Below are 15,717 nucleotides of genomic sequence, written 5' to 3'. Positions count from 1 at the left end.
TTTACACTGGGTAGTTTCGATGTCGTTGTCGGCATGGACTGGCTATCCGAGAACCGAGCGGAGATTATATGTCACGACAAGATAGTCCACATCACTACCCCTTCAGGCGAAATCATTTCGATCCAGGGCGAGAAGAGTGGCATGACCACCAGCGTCATCACCCTCATGAAGGCGCAGAAATATTTACGAAAGGGTCATCCAGCAATTTTAGCTCATATTGTCGAGAAACCCGCGGAGGAGAAGCGAATCGAAGACATACTGATTGTGCGAGATTTTCCGGAAGTCTTCCCGGAGGATTTTTCTGGACTCCCACCTATTCGACAAGTCGAGTTCCAAATCGAATTGGCCCCCGGTGCAACACCCATAGCACGAGCCCCGTATCGGCTCGCACTGGCGGAGCTTCAAGAGTTGTCCACTCAATTACAAGATTTGTGGGATAAAGGTTTTATCCGACCCAGCTCATCACCATGGGGAGCTCCTGTCTTATTTGTTCGAAAGAAGGACGGGACTTTCCTCATGTGCATCGACTACCGAGAACTGAACAAGGTGACGGTTAAGAACCGTTATCCCTTACCCCGAATTGATGATCTCTTCGACCAGCTGCAAGGATCAAGTTACTACTCGAAGATCGATCTGAGATCTGGTTACCGTCAATTAAGAGTGCGCGAAGAAGACATTTAAAAGACGGCTTTCAGAATTCGGTACGGTCACTACGAGTTTTCAGTTATGCCTTTTGGCTTAACCAATGCACCATCCGTATTCATGGATCTCATGAACAGAGTATGCAAGGCGTACCTCGACAAGTTTGTGATTGTTTTTATTGATGATATCCTCGTCTACTCCAAGAACAAGACCGACCACGAAGAACACCAAAGGTTGATCCTAGAATTGCTGTAGAACGAACAACTGTACGCTAAACTCTCGAAATGCGAATTTTGGCTTCGCGAGGTTCACTTCTTAGGACATGTGATCAATGAGAATGGTATCCATGTCGATCCCGGCAAGGTAGAGGCCATCAAAAACTGGGAAGCACCTAAGACTCCGACTGAGGTGCGACAATTCCTAGGACTGGCTGGCTACTACCGACGTTTCATCGAGGGTTTTCAAAGATTGCTCAACCCCTCACCGCATTGACACACAAGGGTACTAAGTACAATTGGGGTGATGCGAAGGAATCTGCTTTCCAACTGTTAAAAACCAAACTCTGTAGCGCCCTTATCCTAGCCCTTCCCGAGGGAACGGAGAATTTTGAGGTGCATTGTGACGCATCGATACAGGGTCTCGGTTGCGTGTTGATGCAACTCGAGAAGGTTATAGCCTATGCCTCTCGACAACTACGGATCCACGAAAAGAACTACACGACCCATGACCTGGAACTCGGAGACGTGGTGTTTGCTTTTAAGATATGGAGGCATTACTTGTACGGTACCAAGTTTACCATTTACACCGACCACAAGAGTCTCCAACATATCTACGATCAGAAGGAGCTGAACATGCGACAGCATCGTTGGGTCGAGCTGCTTAAGGATTATGACTGTGCCATCAAGTACCACCCTGGCAAGGCCAATGTAGTGGCCGATGCTCTCAGCAGAAAAGAAACCGACAAACCTAGACGAGTGCGAGCATTACAACTCACGATTCATGCCAACTTACCTGATCAGATTCGTGAAGCTCAACTCGAAGCCTTGAAAGACGACAATCTCCCATCAGAACTCATGCGGGGCATGAACAAACAACTTGAAACCAAATCGGACGGAGTCCGATATTTCGAAAACCGGATTTGGGTCCCTCGATACGGAGAGTTGAGAACCCTAGTAATGGACGAAGCACACAAGTCCCGATATTCCATCCACCCTGGCTCAGATAAAATGTACCACGACCTAAAGGCACTTTACTGGTGGCCAAAATATGAAAGCCGACATTGCCACCTACGTGAGCAAATGCTTGACTTGTGCAAGTGCCAAAATAGAATATCAGAAACCATCTGGTCTACTACAGCAACCGGAACTTCCAACGTGGAAATGGGAACACATTTCCATGGATTCATCACGGGATTACCCAGAACACCGACAGGATGCGATACCATCTGGGTGATCGTTGACCGGTTGACTAAGTCAGCACACTTCTTAGCAATCAAGGAATTGGACAAAATGGAAAGACTGACTCGCATCTATATGAAAGAAGTAGTGTCTAGACACGGAGTGCCTGTCTCCATCATATCTGATCGAGATTCCGGTTTCACTTCGCACTTTTGGAAGTCGCTATAGAGCGCACTAAGCACCCACCTTGATATGAGCCTGTGAACGCACCATTCAGACCTTGGAAGACATGTTGCGTGCATGCGTGTTGGATTTCAGAAAAAGTTGGGAACCTCACTTGCCTTTGGTAGAGTTTTCGTATAATAACAGCTACCACTCAAGCATTAAAGCAGCGCCGTTTGAAGCGTTGTATGGACGAAAGTGTCGATCACCTCTCTTCTGGGCAGAGGTGGGTGATAGCCAAATCACTGGTCCAGAATTAGTACTTGAAACCTCTGAAAAGATTGTTCAAATCCAAAACCGCATGGCAGCAGCACGAGATCGCCAAAAGAGTTACGCCGACAAGCGCCGACAGCCTCTTGAATTTCAAGTGAACGACCAAGTTTTACTCAAAGTCTCACCATGGAAAGGTGTAGTTCGCTTCGGAAGGCGAAACAAACTCAATCCACGATACGTTGGCCCCTACCGGATAACTGAGCGCATTGGTCCGGTAGCATACCGACTGGATTTACCAACGGAACTCAGCAGCGTACACAATGTATTCCATGTATCAAATTTGAAGAAATGCCTTTCCGATGAAACCCAAGCAGTTCCTTTGGACGAGTTGCAAGTTGATGAACAGCTACGCTTCATCGAAGAACCAGTCGAAGTTATGGATTGGGAAACCAAAACACTCAAGCACAGCAAAATTCCAATCATTAAGGTTCATTGGAACTCGAGTAGTGGACCAGAGTTCACGTGGGAACGCGAGGACCAAATGATGAAAAAGTATCCTCACATTTTTGAATGGTTGACCAAACACCGAAAACCGCGAAAGTCGTCAAACCGTCAGAAACACCAGAGGTATGAATTAAATTTCTGGACGAAATTTCTTTCTACTAGGGGATGATATGACAAACTGAAAATTTTTTTTGCTTTTTCAGACACCCATCGCGACTTGACTCAAATTTTTGGGACGAAAATTCTATCAATATGGAAATGATGTGACACTCGTCAATTTCAGGTTAACTCCGTTAATCCAAACTCCGTCAATTCAAACTTAAGATCACTAGAACTATAACGCACATCTAATTACATTTAAACTAGGGTTTTAAATGACGCTCGACAATCACTACACATGTAGTCTTTCGGGATTGCACCGAAACGCAAACGAGTTGACTCAAACCATTGGTGAACAAACGACAAATATCAAACGATAAATACTTGATAATTATGTGTTAACCTATATGTTACTTGATATGTATGTGAAATATTAAACGCAAGAGACAAGAGTTATTGTATTACACTAGAGTTTGAACAACTAGAAGTAGAGGGACCATTGTGTAACATTATTAATATTAAATAATAACAAAACCCTAACCCCCTACCCCCTCCCCATAACCGATCGGCCTTCACCCCCTCTCCCTCTCCTTTGGCAACCGTGAGCACACACACATATACATACAACCTTGTTTCAAGTTTTGTTGAAGAATTAAGGTGCTAGGAAGGTAATTAACAACTACTCTATGCATTCTATGTGTTTAATTTTAATATTGAATGGGTCAATCAAAACCCTAATTCTCGAAATTGATGATTAAGATGAGTTAGGGTTTGATTGCATGTTTGATGATGATTTGCTAGTGAATTGATAACTAGTTGTGTTACAAATGTTTGTTAATTACTTGTTCTTTGATTTTAAACTTTCAAGTAAAACCCTAACTATGTGTGTAACGTAAAATTGATATGCATGGTTGGTAAACTTGTGTCTAGAGTGTTATATGCTTGGATTATGGTTCATAGATTGTTGTTATGTTGAGTTTTGATGTAAACTGGTACTGGACAGATTGTTAAATTTATGTTTAGACGACTGTAACTGGATGTTAATGTTGTAATTGGTCGAAATTATTAACACTACAGTGTACTAGGTTGAGTCTAGTTTCTAAAGAGTTCAAATTTGTAATTTTTGGACGTGTAAAATTTAACTTTTATTATTTTAAAACGGTAGTGCAAGTCTAAATTGTGAGCTCTGCTGTTAAGCTGTTTTGAAATTATCATATCTCATAAACTACAAGACCAAATGGGTTGGTTTCACTTCTGGAAGTTATCATTTTGAGTTAAAAATCTAAACCAATTGGTCTTGCATTAATTGAATTTACCATTTAACGGGTATAACAAATATCATTATGTTGTGCATGATTTTGACTGTTGTGAGTTTACTGTAATGTTTTGATTATTGTGAGGAATCTTTGGGGAATAAAAATACAATAAAAATAGTTCTGGAAACCTAGCTCATGTGTGCTTCTGTGACAATTTTTGGTAAATTAATTGATATGTTATGATTTGTTTAATTGAGTAATCTTTCCAAGTAGAATTCTGTCTTGATAAAACTAGCTGCTGAACTATGTGAAAATACATGAAACGTGTTTGTTGATCGATATTTGCTATGTTTTTGACTAAATTGCCCTTGTGGGGAATAGTTACTAGTAATGTAAAATGTTAGTACTTGATACTTACGTAGTTGTTTACACATGTAACGTGTCACCAATGTGTTTGTCGAGTCACACATAATTCACAAACGAAACACGAAACGTATCTCATGCATAGGTATTATGTGCTGAGTCTAGAGACTCAATAATAGTTCAAATACTTAGAAAATCTCATTCTTGTTTTAGAGCGCTAGTGAGGATTTTCTGTGACGCGCATCTCTCGGTTGACTTGTTTTTTTAATTCTTTGCAAACAGTGAGTTTCACGTTCCCTTTTTATTCTTTTAAACGCTTTTACTTGGGGGAGATAACATACTCCAAACACTTTAGATTTTGTTATTGGTTATATGTCGCTTGTAAGGCTAAGTGGCAAACAAACCAACTAAAGTCCTTCATAACATCGAACCGTTTAGTATTTGTATAATAGCGAGTCACTGTTGAGTAGTACTACTGGGTTTGCAAACCCCACCCAACTCTAAACTCGACTGTAGGTCGAGTGGGTGTAATCTTGGCTAACACATTACCATGGTCGTGGTTGACATGGTGGCAAGGCATATGATAAACAGTCAGCTTCGGTGTCGAACACTTAGTAATACTTGTTTTATAGGCTAGCTACCTATTGATATATAATTGACTTAACATTATCTGGTAACGCAAATGCAAACACTTAAACGTAAACGTTTTCCTTTATTTATATATGTGAACTCACCAACCCTGTGTTGACACTTTTAGTATGTTATTCTCAGGTAACCGAGGTGGGCGGGCGGTATAGGGACAGGCATTTCATTAAACACTATTGTTTTGAAAACTTGCTTTTAAACTCTTATTAATTTGGTTTTAAGTCGTCCTGCGTGACGCAACACTTGGCTTATGAATTTACGCTTCCGCATTCATTAAACTTTAATATTTGTGGTTTAAAAACTTTGAATATGATGTTTGATTATAACTAATGATTCCGATCCTGTTAGTTCACACTCTCTGACGGTAAAACTCCGTTAGTGGATTTTGAGGGTGTGACACTATTGGAATGGCAAAAAGTAATCCCAACTACGCATGTGGGTAAAAAACTAACGAAAACTTAACATGTCCGTTAGTTTGTCTGACGTGGCAGCTAAGTTGTCTCGTAACCGGCTGACGAGGATGCTAGCGTGGCTGCTGAGCTGTCTAGTAATAGCAGTCACACATCTTAGAAACCCTAGCAAGATTTTTCGACACCCAATTCGACCCCCAAATTGAAAGCCCAATCATGAAGAACCAAATCAAACGGTCCTACCACCAATGCCTCAATCACCTGCGCCAGACTCGACCCGTCACCGTCATAAACATAGCTGATAAACCGAACCTGAAAGGTTAATCGCAACAACCCAGACCCAATGTTTCCTCAAAATCTTTACAACCTTGCTAAAATGACAAGAACTTGAACCTAGTCCATGAAGAACAATCACTTGACTTGAGGAATCCATTGGGCCATCTTGGATTGTGAAGACTTCAATTGACTCATTGTGAGGGGTTTATTGGACTTTAACAGTTCGACCATTGGAGTATGGTGTGTGAGATTTGTTGGTAGTGCGAGGAACCATGATTTGGGACCTGGGATGGTGGAAAGATTTGAAATTGTGGTGAGAATTAGGGTTAGCAAAGAGACTGAGATGGGAAGTAGAACTAGAAAGTGAAGGGGTGGGGGGGGGGTGTTGAAGTGGGTTTGAGTTTGGGTTTCTTGATGGGTTTGTTTGTGGGAGGACTTGGTGAGTCTAGTTCTTCAGTTATGATCACTATTGATGTATGTATGAAGGTGTAAAAGGATTGGGAAAGTTAATAGGCAGCTCAACGGCCCTGTCAACATCCCCGTCAGCCGGTTACATGAAAACTCAATTGCCATGTCAGACAACTAACGAGCTGGTTAAGTTTCCGTTAGTTTTGCACCCACATGCATAGTTGGGTTTTTTTTTTCTTTGCCATTTCAATAGTGGAGACTTATATTTTCCAATTGGGCATAGTTTGGATTATATGAGGCCAATTTTTCTTTATTATTCGGTCATTAACAACATAACAATTCAACATAAATAAAAAATATTCCTAACACAAAGAAAATTGATTAGTTGAATAGTACAAAGGATTTAGTACAACAAGAATCTCTAAACAAAAATAGTCTTTGAAATTTTGCGCATATGGTATGTCTACATGATTTGGTATGTGTCTACATGATTTAACCGATGTATGTTAGCATTTGTTCGTGATGCAGGCAATGAAAAATATGAAATTATATTTAGGTATCTCAGGTAGCATATATCAATACGCTTACACCGATGCATACCTTAGTTGGATATGATTCTCCTACATTAAATAATATTTAGGGATGTCGGTTACACGTTTATCATCAAGATTACACCGACATATCCCGTTTAGCATTTTAAATGCATATCACCTTGTCATCAGTCTTCGAAGGTGTTGGGCTAAGCTTAAGCAATTTCAAAAGCTTAGCCAAATAGCCCCTAAAGTCAAACCTTCGGACACCATTGAAAGAATGTATAAATCCAGATCTACTAGAGATCCGGGACAATGATACCAATTGGCCAACATAATGTCTCCAAAGTGTTAATGCCTTAATAAATCTAAAAATTGAATAAGACAAGAGTCCGTTCAAATGCATTATATTTCCGAGAACACTAATTCCAACAAAAGTTCAAGAACATATAGTGAGGTGACTTTGGAAAAGGGCGTAACATAATGTTATACATAATTTTTTGAAGGGAGGATTTTGCCGGATGAAATTATTGGAGAATTTAGAAAGTGGCCGGGTAGATTGGAGGAGGTTTGCAAGTAGAAATATGCAAAGTGATAGATCTCATATTTATTGATATGATTTTGTTATGGTTGCACCTAACTCATTTAATCGATATTAATTCTTATTAGTTGGCAGTTGGACCACCTGTCTTATTAAAAACCATTTAGTGTTTCTCTTCTATTTATTGACATGACTTTGTTATGGTTGGACATACCTTATCAAAAACAATTCAACTTATGATAAACCATTACTATTTTAAGGTTATAAAACGGTTTAGTATTATAACTGTTCTAATATGAAAAATGTTTTATGTTTTTGGAACGGGTCTTTGTAGAACCGTTACACGTAACGAATATATTGTGAAGAGGATAACCGTTTTAAAATAAAGGATAAATCTGTTGTTAAATGTTTTGTGTATAAAACCGCTAGTTTCCTTCTTATATACAACGGGATGAGATAATTGTTAAAATATAACGGTGCTCTGCATTATATTAAAAGGTTGGACCTCACACCGTTGTAAATCATTTTTTTAGACTATTGCAAGTAATGAATATATTAACGGAATCTAAAGTGAAGATGTTAACCATTTTAAAATAAAGGTTAAAACACCTGTTGTAAATGGTTTTGTCTTAAAAACAATGCTGGTTACTTCTTATTTATAACGGGTTGAGATAATTTTCCAAAATAAAACGGTGCTCTACATTATATTAAATGGTTGGACCCACACCGTTGTTAATCATTTTTTAGACCGGTGTTAATAGACGTTTTGAGAACAGTACCCACCAAACAAAATAAAATATGGCAAATTGGATTTAATAATCCCAACTTAGAAAATAGTTGTCACCGGTCCCAAGTTTCATACCATTTGTTTTCTTTTGACCCCCGTTAAACAAACTTAACGATATTAAGTTTTTTTCCAAATTTCGAACTGATATTTTAGGGCTTTAATAGGAATGAGATACGAGTCGATTTGATGTAAAACTTACCTCAAAATGGTGATCCAAATGACTAAAGGGTGCTTCAATTCCGGTGTTTAAACATTTAATTGACATAAATTAACCTATTTGGAGCACCATTTTGAGTCAAATTTTACACAAATCGGTTCGTATTCTTATTCCGATCAAAAGCCCTAAAACATTAATTTGAAATTTGGAATAAAAAACTAAACGCGGCTATGTTCTTTTTAACGGAGGTCTAATGATAACAAATCGTGTGAAAGTTGGGACTGGTAACGACTATTTACTAAGTTGAGATTATTATCGGCCAACTACATTAAGTTGGGATTATTAAAATCCAATTTGCCATCATATAAAGACAGTTTGAAGTCAATCTCAGTTTTTTCATTCTTATTTTTATTTTCGTTAATATACTAAATTCTCCATAAAGTTTCTTGTTAGGCTTAGAATTGAATGAAGAACTAGAAAGACTAATCCAAATCCAAGTTGTGGGTTTGAATATATTCCAAATCCAAACTATAACAAGAACTTTAATAAAATATCATATACTCAAAAAAACATTGTGGTATACTAATTAGCACGATAAATAAGCACCACATTAGCTCCTTAACGACATAAACATGAGTACATGACCCCATTCTTGTTAACGGGGCTCTAAAAACAATGTTTTGAAACCCGGCCTGGACCGACCGGTTTGACCGGTCCGACTGGTGTCGGTCCGGTTTACATAAAAAACCGTTTTCTAATAACCCGGCCGGGTTTGGCGGTTTACCGTCCGACCGGAACCAATGAACCACCGATTGAACCGATAAAACCTTGTGTTTATTAAATAAAAATGTTTTGGTGATGCTGGGAATCGAACTGAGGAGCCTTCCGAGATGAGTAGCTTAAATAATATTCACCAAAACATCCAACCAACCTTAATTTATGCTACCTTACTTCAAATATATATCCTATATAGTTTAAATAAACATTATAAATGAACATCAAAGTTACTTAATTTATTTTTTCTATATATAAAAATTATCAATCAATTCTAATAAAAGCCTATCAATTTTGCCACTTGTCAACACCATAGCTCTCCTTATCTTTTTTCAACCAATTTTCATATATGGTCCTTATCTTTTAAGTTATTTCAATATATGACATTAAAATTATAGGTTTATTCCAACTAAATCCATTACTACATATAATAAGTATTCTCCATATGGATTAACAAGAGATGATTAGTGAATTTTGAAGTGTTTATTATGGTTTATATTCAAAATAATAAACATTCGATTCATAATATGTGGAATGAGAACAATCAACTTAGAGTACATTCTGATAACGTCAACGGCTAAGGCTAAGGCTTAGCCTTTAATACATAAAAATACATATGATTTTAAAATTAAAAGTTTCAGGTTGACCCGAAACCTAGAATTCGGACCCAAGAACCAACCCGAATTACTTCGGTTCAGGTTCGGGTTAGTATTTTCTTGAGTTGGAGTTTTTCGGGTCAGGTTAGTTTGGGTTCAGGTACGGGTTTTCTTGGGTTGGGCTTCATGTTACAGGTAAAAGTGGCAGCCCTACTTTCAAAGATTATAAATAAGAATCACTACATTCATTTTATGCAACTTTAAATTTTCTAATATTCTTTTAACTCAAAATAATCGTTATTATTTGAACATGGTTTTAATGTTATTATATATTTTTCATTTTTCTGACAATTATATTCATATGAAATAAACAAATCATTTTGTTATATTTAAATTTTTAGTTTTTTATTTTCCTTGATTATACAATTTTTAACTATAAAATATAAAGTCAATTAAAAATGTGTCATACACAGAATATTAATGACAACAAATTTTTCATGAACAATCAATTACAAATTATAAAGATTCTAAGGATAATTATATCATCAAAGTTCAGGTATATGGTTTTGGGATAATCATGTTTTTTTTATAAACTGAGGAGATGTTCTCAAATAAAATCATATTAATTGATTAAAAGCTATGACATTTTATGTGTATGAATTTTTTTATTAGTATCATGGATATATATTATCATTTATCTAGAGTTGTTATGTACTTGAAAAACCTTTTTTTGTCACATGGACAACTATATGTAGCTATATAAAGGGTTATAAGCAGGCTTATATGTTACTTTATTAAGAGTTACGAGCAGACATGGACTAAAAAATATGATTTTGATAAAAATGTATACCTGTTAATACAATCATAAATGTAATGTAAAAGGAAGTTTTTACCTATTTATAACATATTTGTGTAATCTTAGTTATGTAATTTCTGTAACTTTAATTTAATTTTAATTGTATTAACAATATATGATCAATTTGTTGACAGTATTTCACTTAATGGTCAAAGTTTAAAATTTTCAACAATTACCCGTGTAATACACGGGCCTCAAACTAGTATATGTATATATAAATATGGTGTATATATATAAATAGATTTAAATTATTTATTATGTCATCCGAGTCAAACACCGGTCCGCCCTCTCAGGTCGGTCCGACCTTTGAACCGGTAAGACGCCCGGGTCGTTATCCGGGTCGGGTCTGAAAACATTGTTCTAATACATAATGTCAAATCGAAAGTGGGTCCATCCGCAATCACCAACCAACCAAACTTTTTCTTTTTGTTTTTTTATATCTAATCTTTAGTTAGCTCACAACGCATAGTTAAATGGTTGATTAGTTAAAAATTCCCTTCTATGTGACGCTTTAACTAGATCGATGTCTCTAATTAACTCACAAAATATATCCTTATAGATTTTCATGAATTGATGAACATAATTATAGTAATTTAAAACTCTAAGCTAACATTGAACATGAAATATTTAACAACTTCTCGTAGTGAAGATTATATTATTATTATTATTATTATTATTATTATTATTATTATTATTATTATTATTATTATTATTATTATGAAAAACTGAAGACAATCGAATGACCGTAAATGCAAGCTATGAAAAGTATTCATTTCATACCGAAATGAAAAGGGCAATATATTAAAATATGGACCACCATATTATATATTCATGGTAAGATAAAAATGGATACTAGTAGTTTTCACATATTGCCTACACAAAAGAGCTGTAAACTATTTAAGATATGAAAAACTTATTATTTAGTCATGTTATAAATCGAAAGGCTGAAACAGAAGACCCCTAAATATGAAAAAGCTTCATAAACATTCTTTTTGGTGTGTGAATTCTTTAAGTGATCCATTGCCGTCACATTCTTAAATCTCACTCATCTCTCTCTCTAAATATCTAGTTGTGATATATCTAATATCTATATATTGGTTTGGTGCATCAGCATCAGTAGCTGGTGGTGTGTGTTGTGGTGGAGTAGTATCTCACCGCCCCAACATCATCATCCCTTTTTTAACGGCATGCTTTTCCGACAATCCAGCTTACACTTTTATAAACTAAGTGAGTCTTTGTTTCCATTAGGGTTTGTGTTCTTTGGGATCTGAGAGACAAAAAGACAAGTTTTTTTTCACTTCAATTCCCGAGGAAATTAAAAACCCTTTTTGGTCCACAAAGATTCCACTCTTCTTTGCTTCTTTTTGCTTATAGAAGAAGATAATTTTTATTTCCAAGGATTCTTTGACAATATTATTGCATCTTCTTCATCTTCAATCTCTTGGAAGTGCTATAAAGGAGTTTTTCTTTTGGATGATTTTGGGTGCAAAAAGTAAGTTTTCTTTGTAAACTTTGTAATTGTTTCATTGAAGTTCATCTTGCTAGATTTATTTTTCTTTCCTTATTCATTTAGTTATCTAATTGAGGTATGAGATTAATGTTCTTGCTAGATTTCTATGATAAAGAACAATATAAAATTTACTTTTAGTGAGTCTTTTTAACTTTTATCTATTACTACTATATATGTATAAAACTGAAGCACATTTCCATGTTCACAAAGTAAAGTTCTTCTATATTTTGATTGTGCAATATTATCATGTTCTCACCTTTTTTGAGTGGTGAAAACTTGAGTGGCTTCCTAAGGAAAAGCACACTTGAGTAGTTTTATCTTAATTGTCATTTAATAAAAGGTTTTTTCTTTATCAAATGCATGGCAAACACATTGGATTTCAATTGTCACATGAGATTTGTTTTCTACCATACACAGTTCTTCTCAATAAGATTTTTTTTCTCTTCAACAATAAGCAAAGCATATGTTTAGATTCTCAATTTGTTGTACTGGATGATCAAGAAATGAACTTTTTGTTTGATTTGAGCTGATTAAACGTAGGTAAACAGTTTAGGGTTAGGTTTATAGTTAGTGAACTTTATAATTTTCATGGCAAAGAAAGTTCTTCTTGACAACCTTTTCACATATTTTTCTCTATTTCTTTTTGGATCTTGATTAAGTTCTAACATGGTTAAGCGTGAAACATATGTAGAATGGTGGTTTCATGGTTCTTGTTGATTCACTCTTTTTAGCTGCTGCTATTTAATGAACTTAAGTTGGGAAACACACACACACACATACACACTTACAATCATTGTGTTAATTAATACAAATGATGTTCTTATATTCCGTATTGCAAAGATGGATACATAATCAATATATGTACATAGTATAACCACTGAAATTGATGGTGCTATTTCTGAATTTCAGGTAACAAACATGAATAAGTTTTCACATGTTCCTCCTGGTTTTAGATTCCACCCAACGGATGAGGAACTTGTAGATTACTACCTCAGGAAAAAGATTGCATCAAAGAGAATAGATCTTGATGTAATTAAGGACATTGATCTCTACAGAATTGAGCCATGGGATCTTCAAGGTGTTTAAGTTCATCATGTACCAAGTTAGAGGTTCCTGAAAATTTGCACTCCAAAATAATCTAGCTAGATTGATACATTTTTCAAGTTGTGTACTACAACTTACTTATGTGTTACTTATACCATGGATGCAAACCTTTCTGAGGCCTAATTTTAACACTTAACAAAGGTTATCTTTCTAATACATATTAAAAATTTGCTATTATCGAACCAGATTTATGCAAGCTTGGAACTGAGGAGCAAAATGACTGGTATTTCTTTAGCCACAAGGATAAAAAGTACCCAACAGGAACACGCACAAATAGAGCCACAAAAGCCGGCTTTTGGAAAGCCACTGGAAGAGACAAGGCCATATACTCCAAGCACAATTTAGTTGGCATGAGAAAGACCTTGGTGTTTTACAAAGGCCGAGCTCCGAATGGGCAGAAATCAGACTGGATCATGCATGAGTATAGACTAGAAACAAATGAAAACAACACCATTCAGGTGAGTAAAATTTCATAAACTCAAAAGCATTGATTGCATTTTCAGTATGATGTTATAATTTCTACTTGGAACAAAACATGTTTAAATGAGGATGCTTTGATTTTGTAATTTTCATGGTAATTTACTAGAACATTCTTGATTGTGATGAAGTTAAATTACGGTTTTGTTTGCAACAGGAAGAAGGATGGGTTGTATGCAGGGTATTCAGGAAGCGAATAACGACAGTACGCAAGATGGATGAACACGATTCTTTAAGCTGGTTTGAATATCAAGCCTCATTCATGCCAAATTTTGAATCACCAAGAAGCATAACTCATCCTTACACTTCAAATAGTTCATACCAGCACCAAATTCCTGCGAAATCTGAGCTCTATCAATTGCATTACAACTTGCCTCAGGATCACTCCTTTCTTCAACTTCCTAAATTAGAATCTCCCAAAATCCACCATCCTCCTGCTGCCAATATGCACCACACAACACAGCAGTTGAATATCAACTTACTTTATGCTAACAATGGTGAACAAGATCTTCAAGTGACTGATTGGCGCGTACTTGATAAATTTGTTGCTTCACAGCTTAGTAATGATCAAGAATCTTCCAATCCTCCCACATCATCTCTTCAAGTGGCTGAACATATGAACCTACTTTTAAGTGAGTCTAAGAGCGATGAAATGGCTTCAGAATGCGCTTCAATATCCACCTCCACTTGCCAGGTTGATCTTTGGAAGTAATTAACTGAAAACATAAATCCAATTTCTAATTAAATCAACCAGAAAAGGGAAAAGAGGCTGATATATTATGATAACTAGAGTGTAAGTATTGAAATCAAACTGCTGTACCAAATAAACAATATGGTTTAAGTGGTTTTCGTCAAATTAATTTGTTGGACTGAGATTTCTTCAGTTGATACATTATATGTATGTATTCATATAACATATCACGTATGTGTGAAGGTGCGTATTTTGGCTGTTCTAATTTGTTCTGACTAGTTAACCATGTTGTATGTCCTACTCAATTTTAAGCTGGCTTTGTTTCAAAATTCAAATAAGTAATATAAATTTTCTTATTTATCTGTTTCAGTAATCTTTTACCACATCTGTTTTCCCATGAGCCATGGATGATCTTTTTAGTGTTATAATGATGTCAAAAACACAAGAAATTATGTAAGAAAACATGATCAGGAAACTTTTTCTTGATTTAATAGGAAATTAGCAACATCGATCTTTACAAGAAATAAGAAGCAAAACATGATCTAGAAACGAAATTTCTTTTTATTCTTTAGGTGATATAGCAATATCACCTTAATTGCTTACAAGGTGGTTTTGCTAATTACACGTGAACTAGGTACGTCATAATGAGGGCACGAATTTAAACAAAATCTGACAGGCAAAAAAGCGAAGTCGGCAGCATGGGGAGCGACTTTCACTTTTGCAGATGACATCCTTCTGATGTGTATTTTCAGAGACCAAGATGTGTTCTGATTCATAAAATTACTAAATCACAAAGTAATCACCAGAAGCTGAACATCACTCCCCCTTGCAACTTCACATTCTGCAGAGATTCTTCGAAGCTGCGCTCACTCAGTGTGAGTTACCTCCACCCCACCCTCCCATCGATTTACCTAGTTCTACATGTAATTAACAAAACCAACTAGAAATCAAGGAAGGGACAATTGTACCAGAGTTGAAATCAAATTTTATACTCTGTCATGTTCATAATAATCCTACGACATAGATTAAGTAAATCACATACATAACTATAATCTTTATTATTCTTTAATTAACATTTAATTCATCTTGTAACTATTCGTGAATGTTTGTTCTAGTTTGATTTTCTAATAGTGATAACGCCTTTCGAGACAAAAGGTAAAGCCATCATAAATCATGTATATATATATATATGTTGTATGACTGGCTATTTGTGTTTTCTTGATACATATTTTAATTTATGTGTATGCTAGCTAGCAATT

General features: G+C 35.9%; 1 protein-coding gene across 1 annotated transcript; it reads left to right on the top strand.

Annotated features, from left to right (window-relative positions):
• The first annotated feature begins 12,104 nt into the window (after positions 1–12,104).
• Positions 12,105–14,709, top strand: LOC143632392 (NAC domain-containing protein 7-like). Its single transcript, XM_077100925.1, has 4 exons — positions 12,105–12,168; positions 13,096–13,264; positions 13,477–13,748; positions 13,925–14,709. The coding sequence occupies exons 2-4, from the start codon at positions 13,105–13,107 to the stop codon at positions 14,477–14,479; spliced, it is 987 nt and encodes a 328-aa protein (XP_076957040.1). The 5' UTR covers positions 12,105–12,168; positions 13,096–13,104; the 3' UTR covers positions 14,480–14,709.
• The last annotated feature ends 1,008 nt before the right edge of the window (positions 14,710–15,717 follow it).

Source organism: Bidens hawaiensis, unplaced genomic scaffold, assembly GCF_021521415.1.
Source record: "Bidens hawaiensis isolate Kalapana, Puna unplaced genomic scaffold, B.hawaiensis_p1.1 tig00006388_1, whole genome shotgun sequence".
Lineage (NCBI taxonomy): Eukaryota > Viridiplantae > Streptophyta > Magnoliopsida > Asterales > Asteraceae > Bidens > Bidens hawaiensis.
This window is presented reverse-complemented; position numbering and strand designations above follow the sequence as displayed.

Coding starts and splice junctions, on each gene's coding strand:
- LOC143632392 (XM_077100925.1), top strand. CDS start 13,105: ATGAATAAGTTTTCACATGTTCCTCCTGGTTTTAGATTCCACCCAACG. Junction 13,265..13,476: donor TGAGCCATGGGATCTTCAAG/GTGTTTAAGTTC, acceptor TTATCGAACCAG/ATTTATGCAAGCTTGGAACT. Junction 13,749..13,924: donor ATGAAAACAACACCATTCAG/GTGAGTAAAATT, acceptor TGTTTGCAACAG/GAAGAAGGATGGGTTGTATG.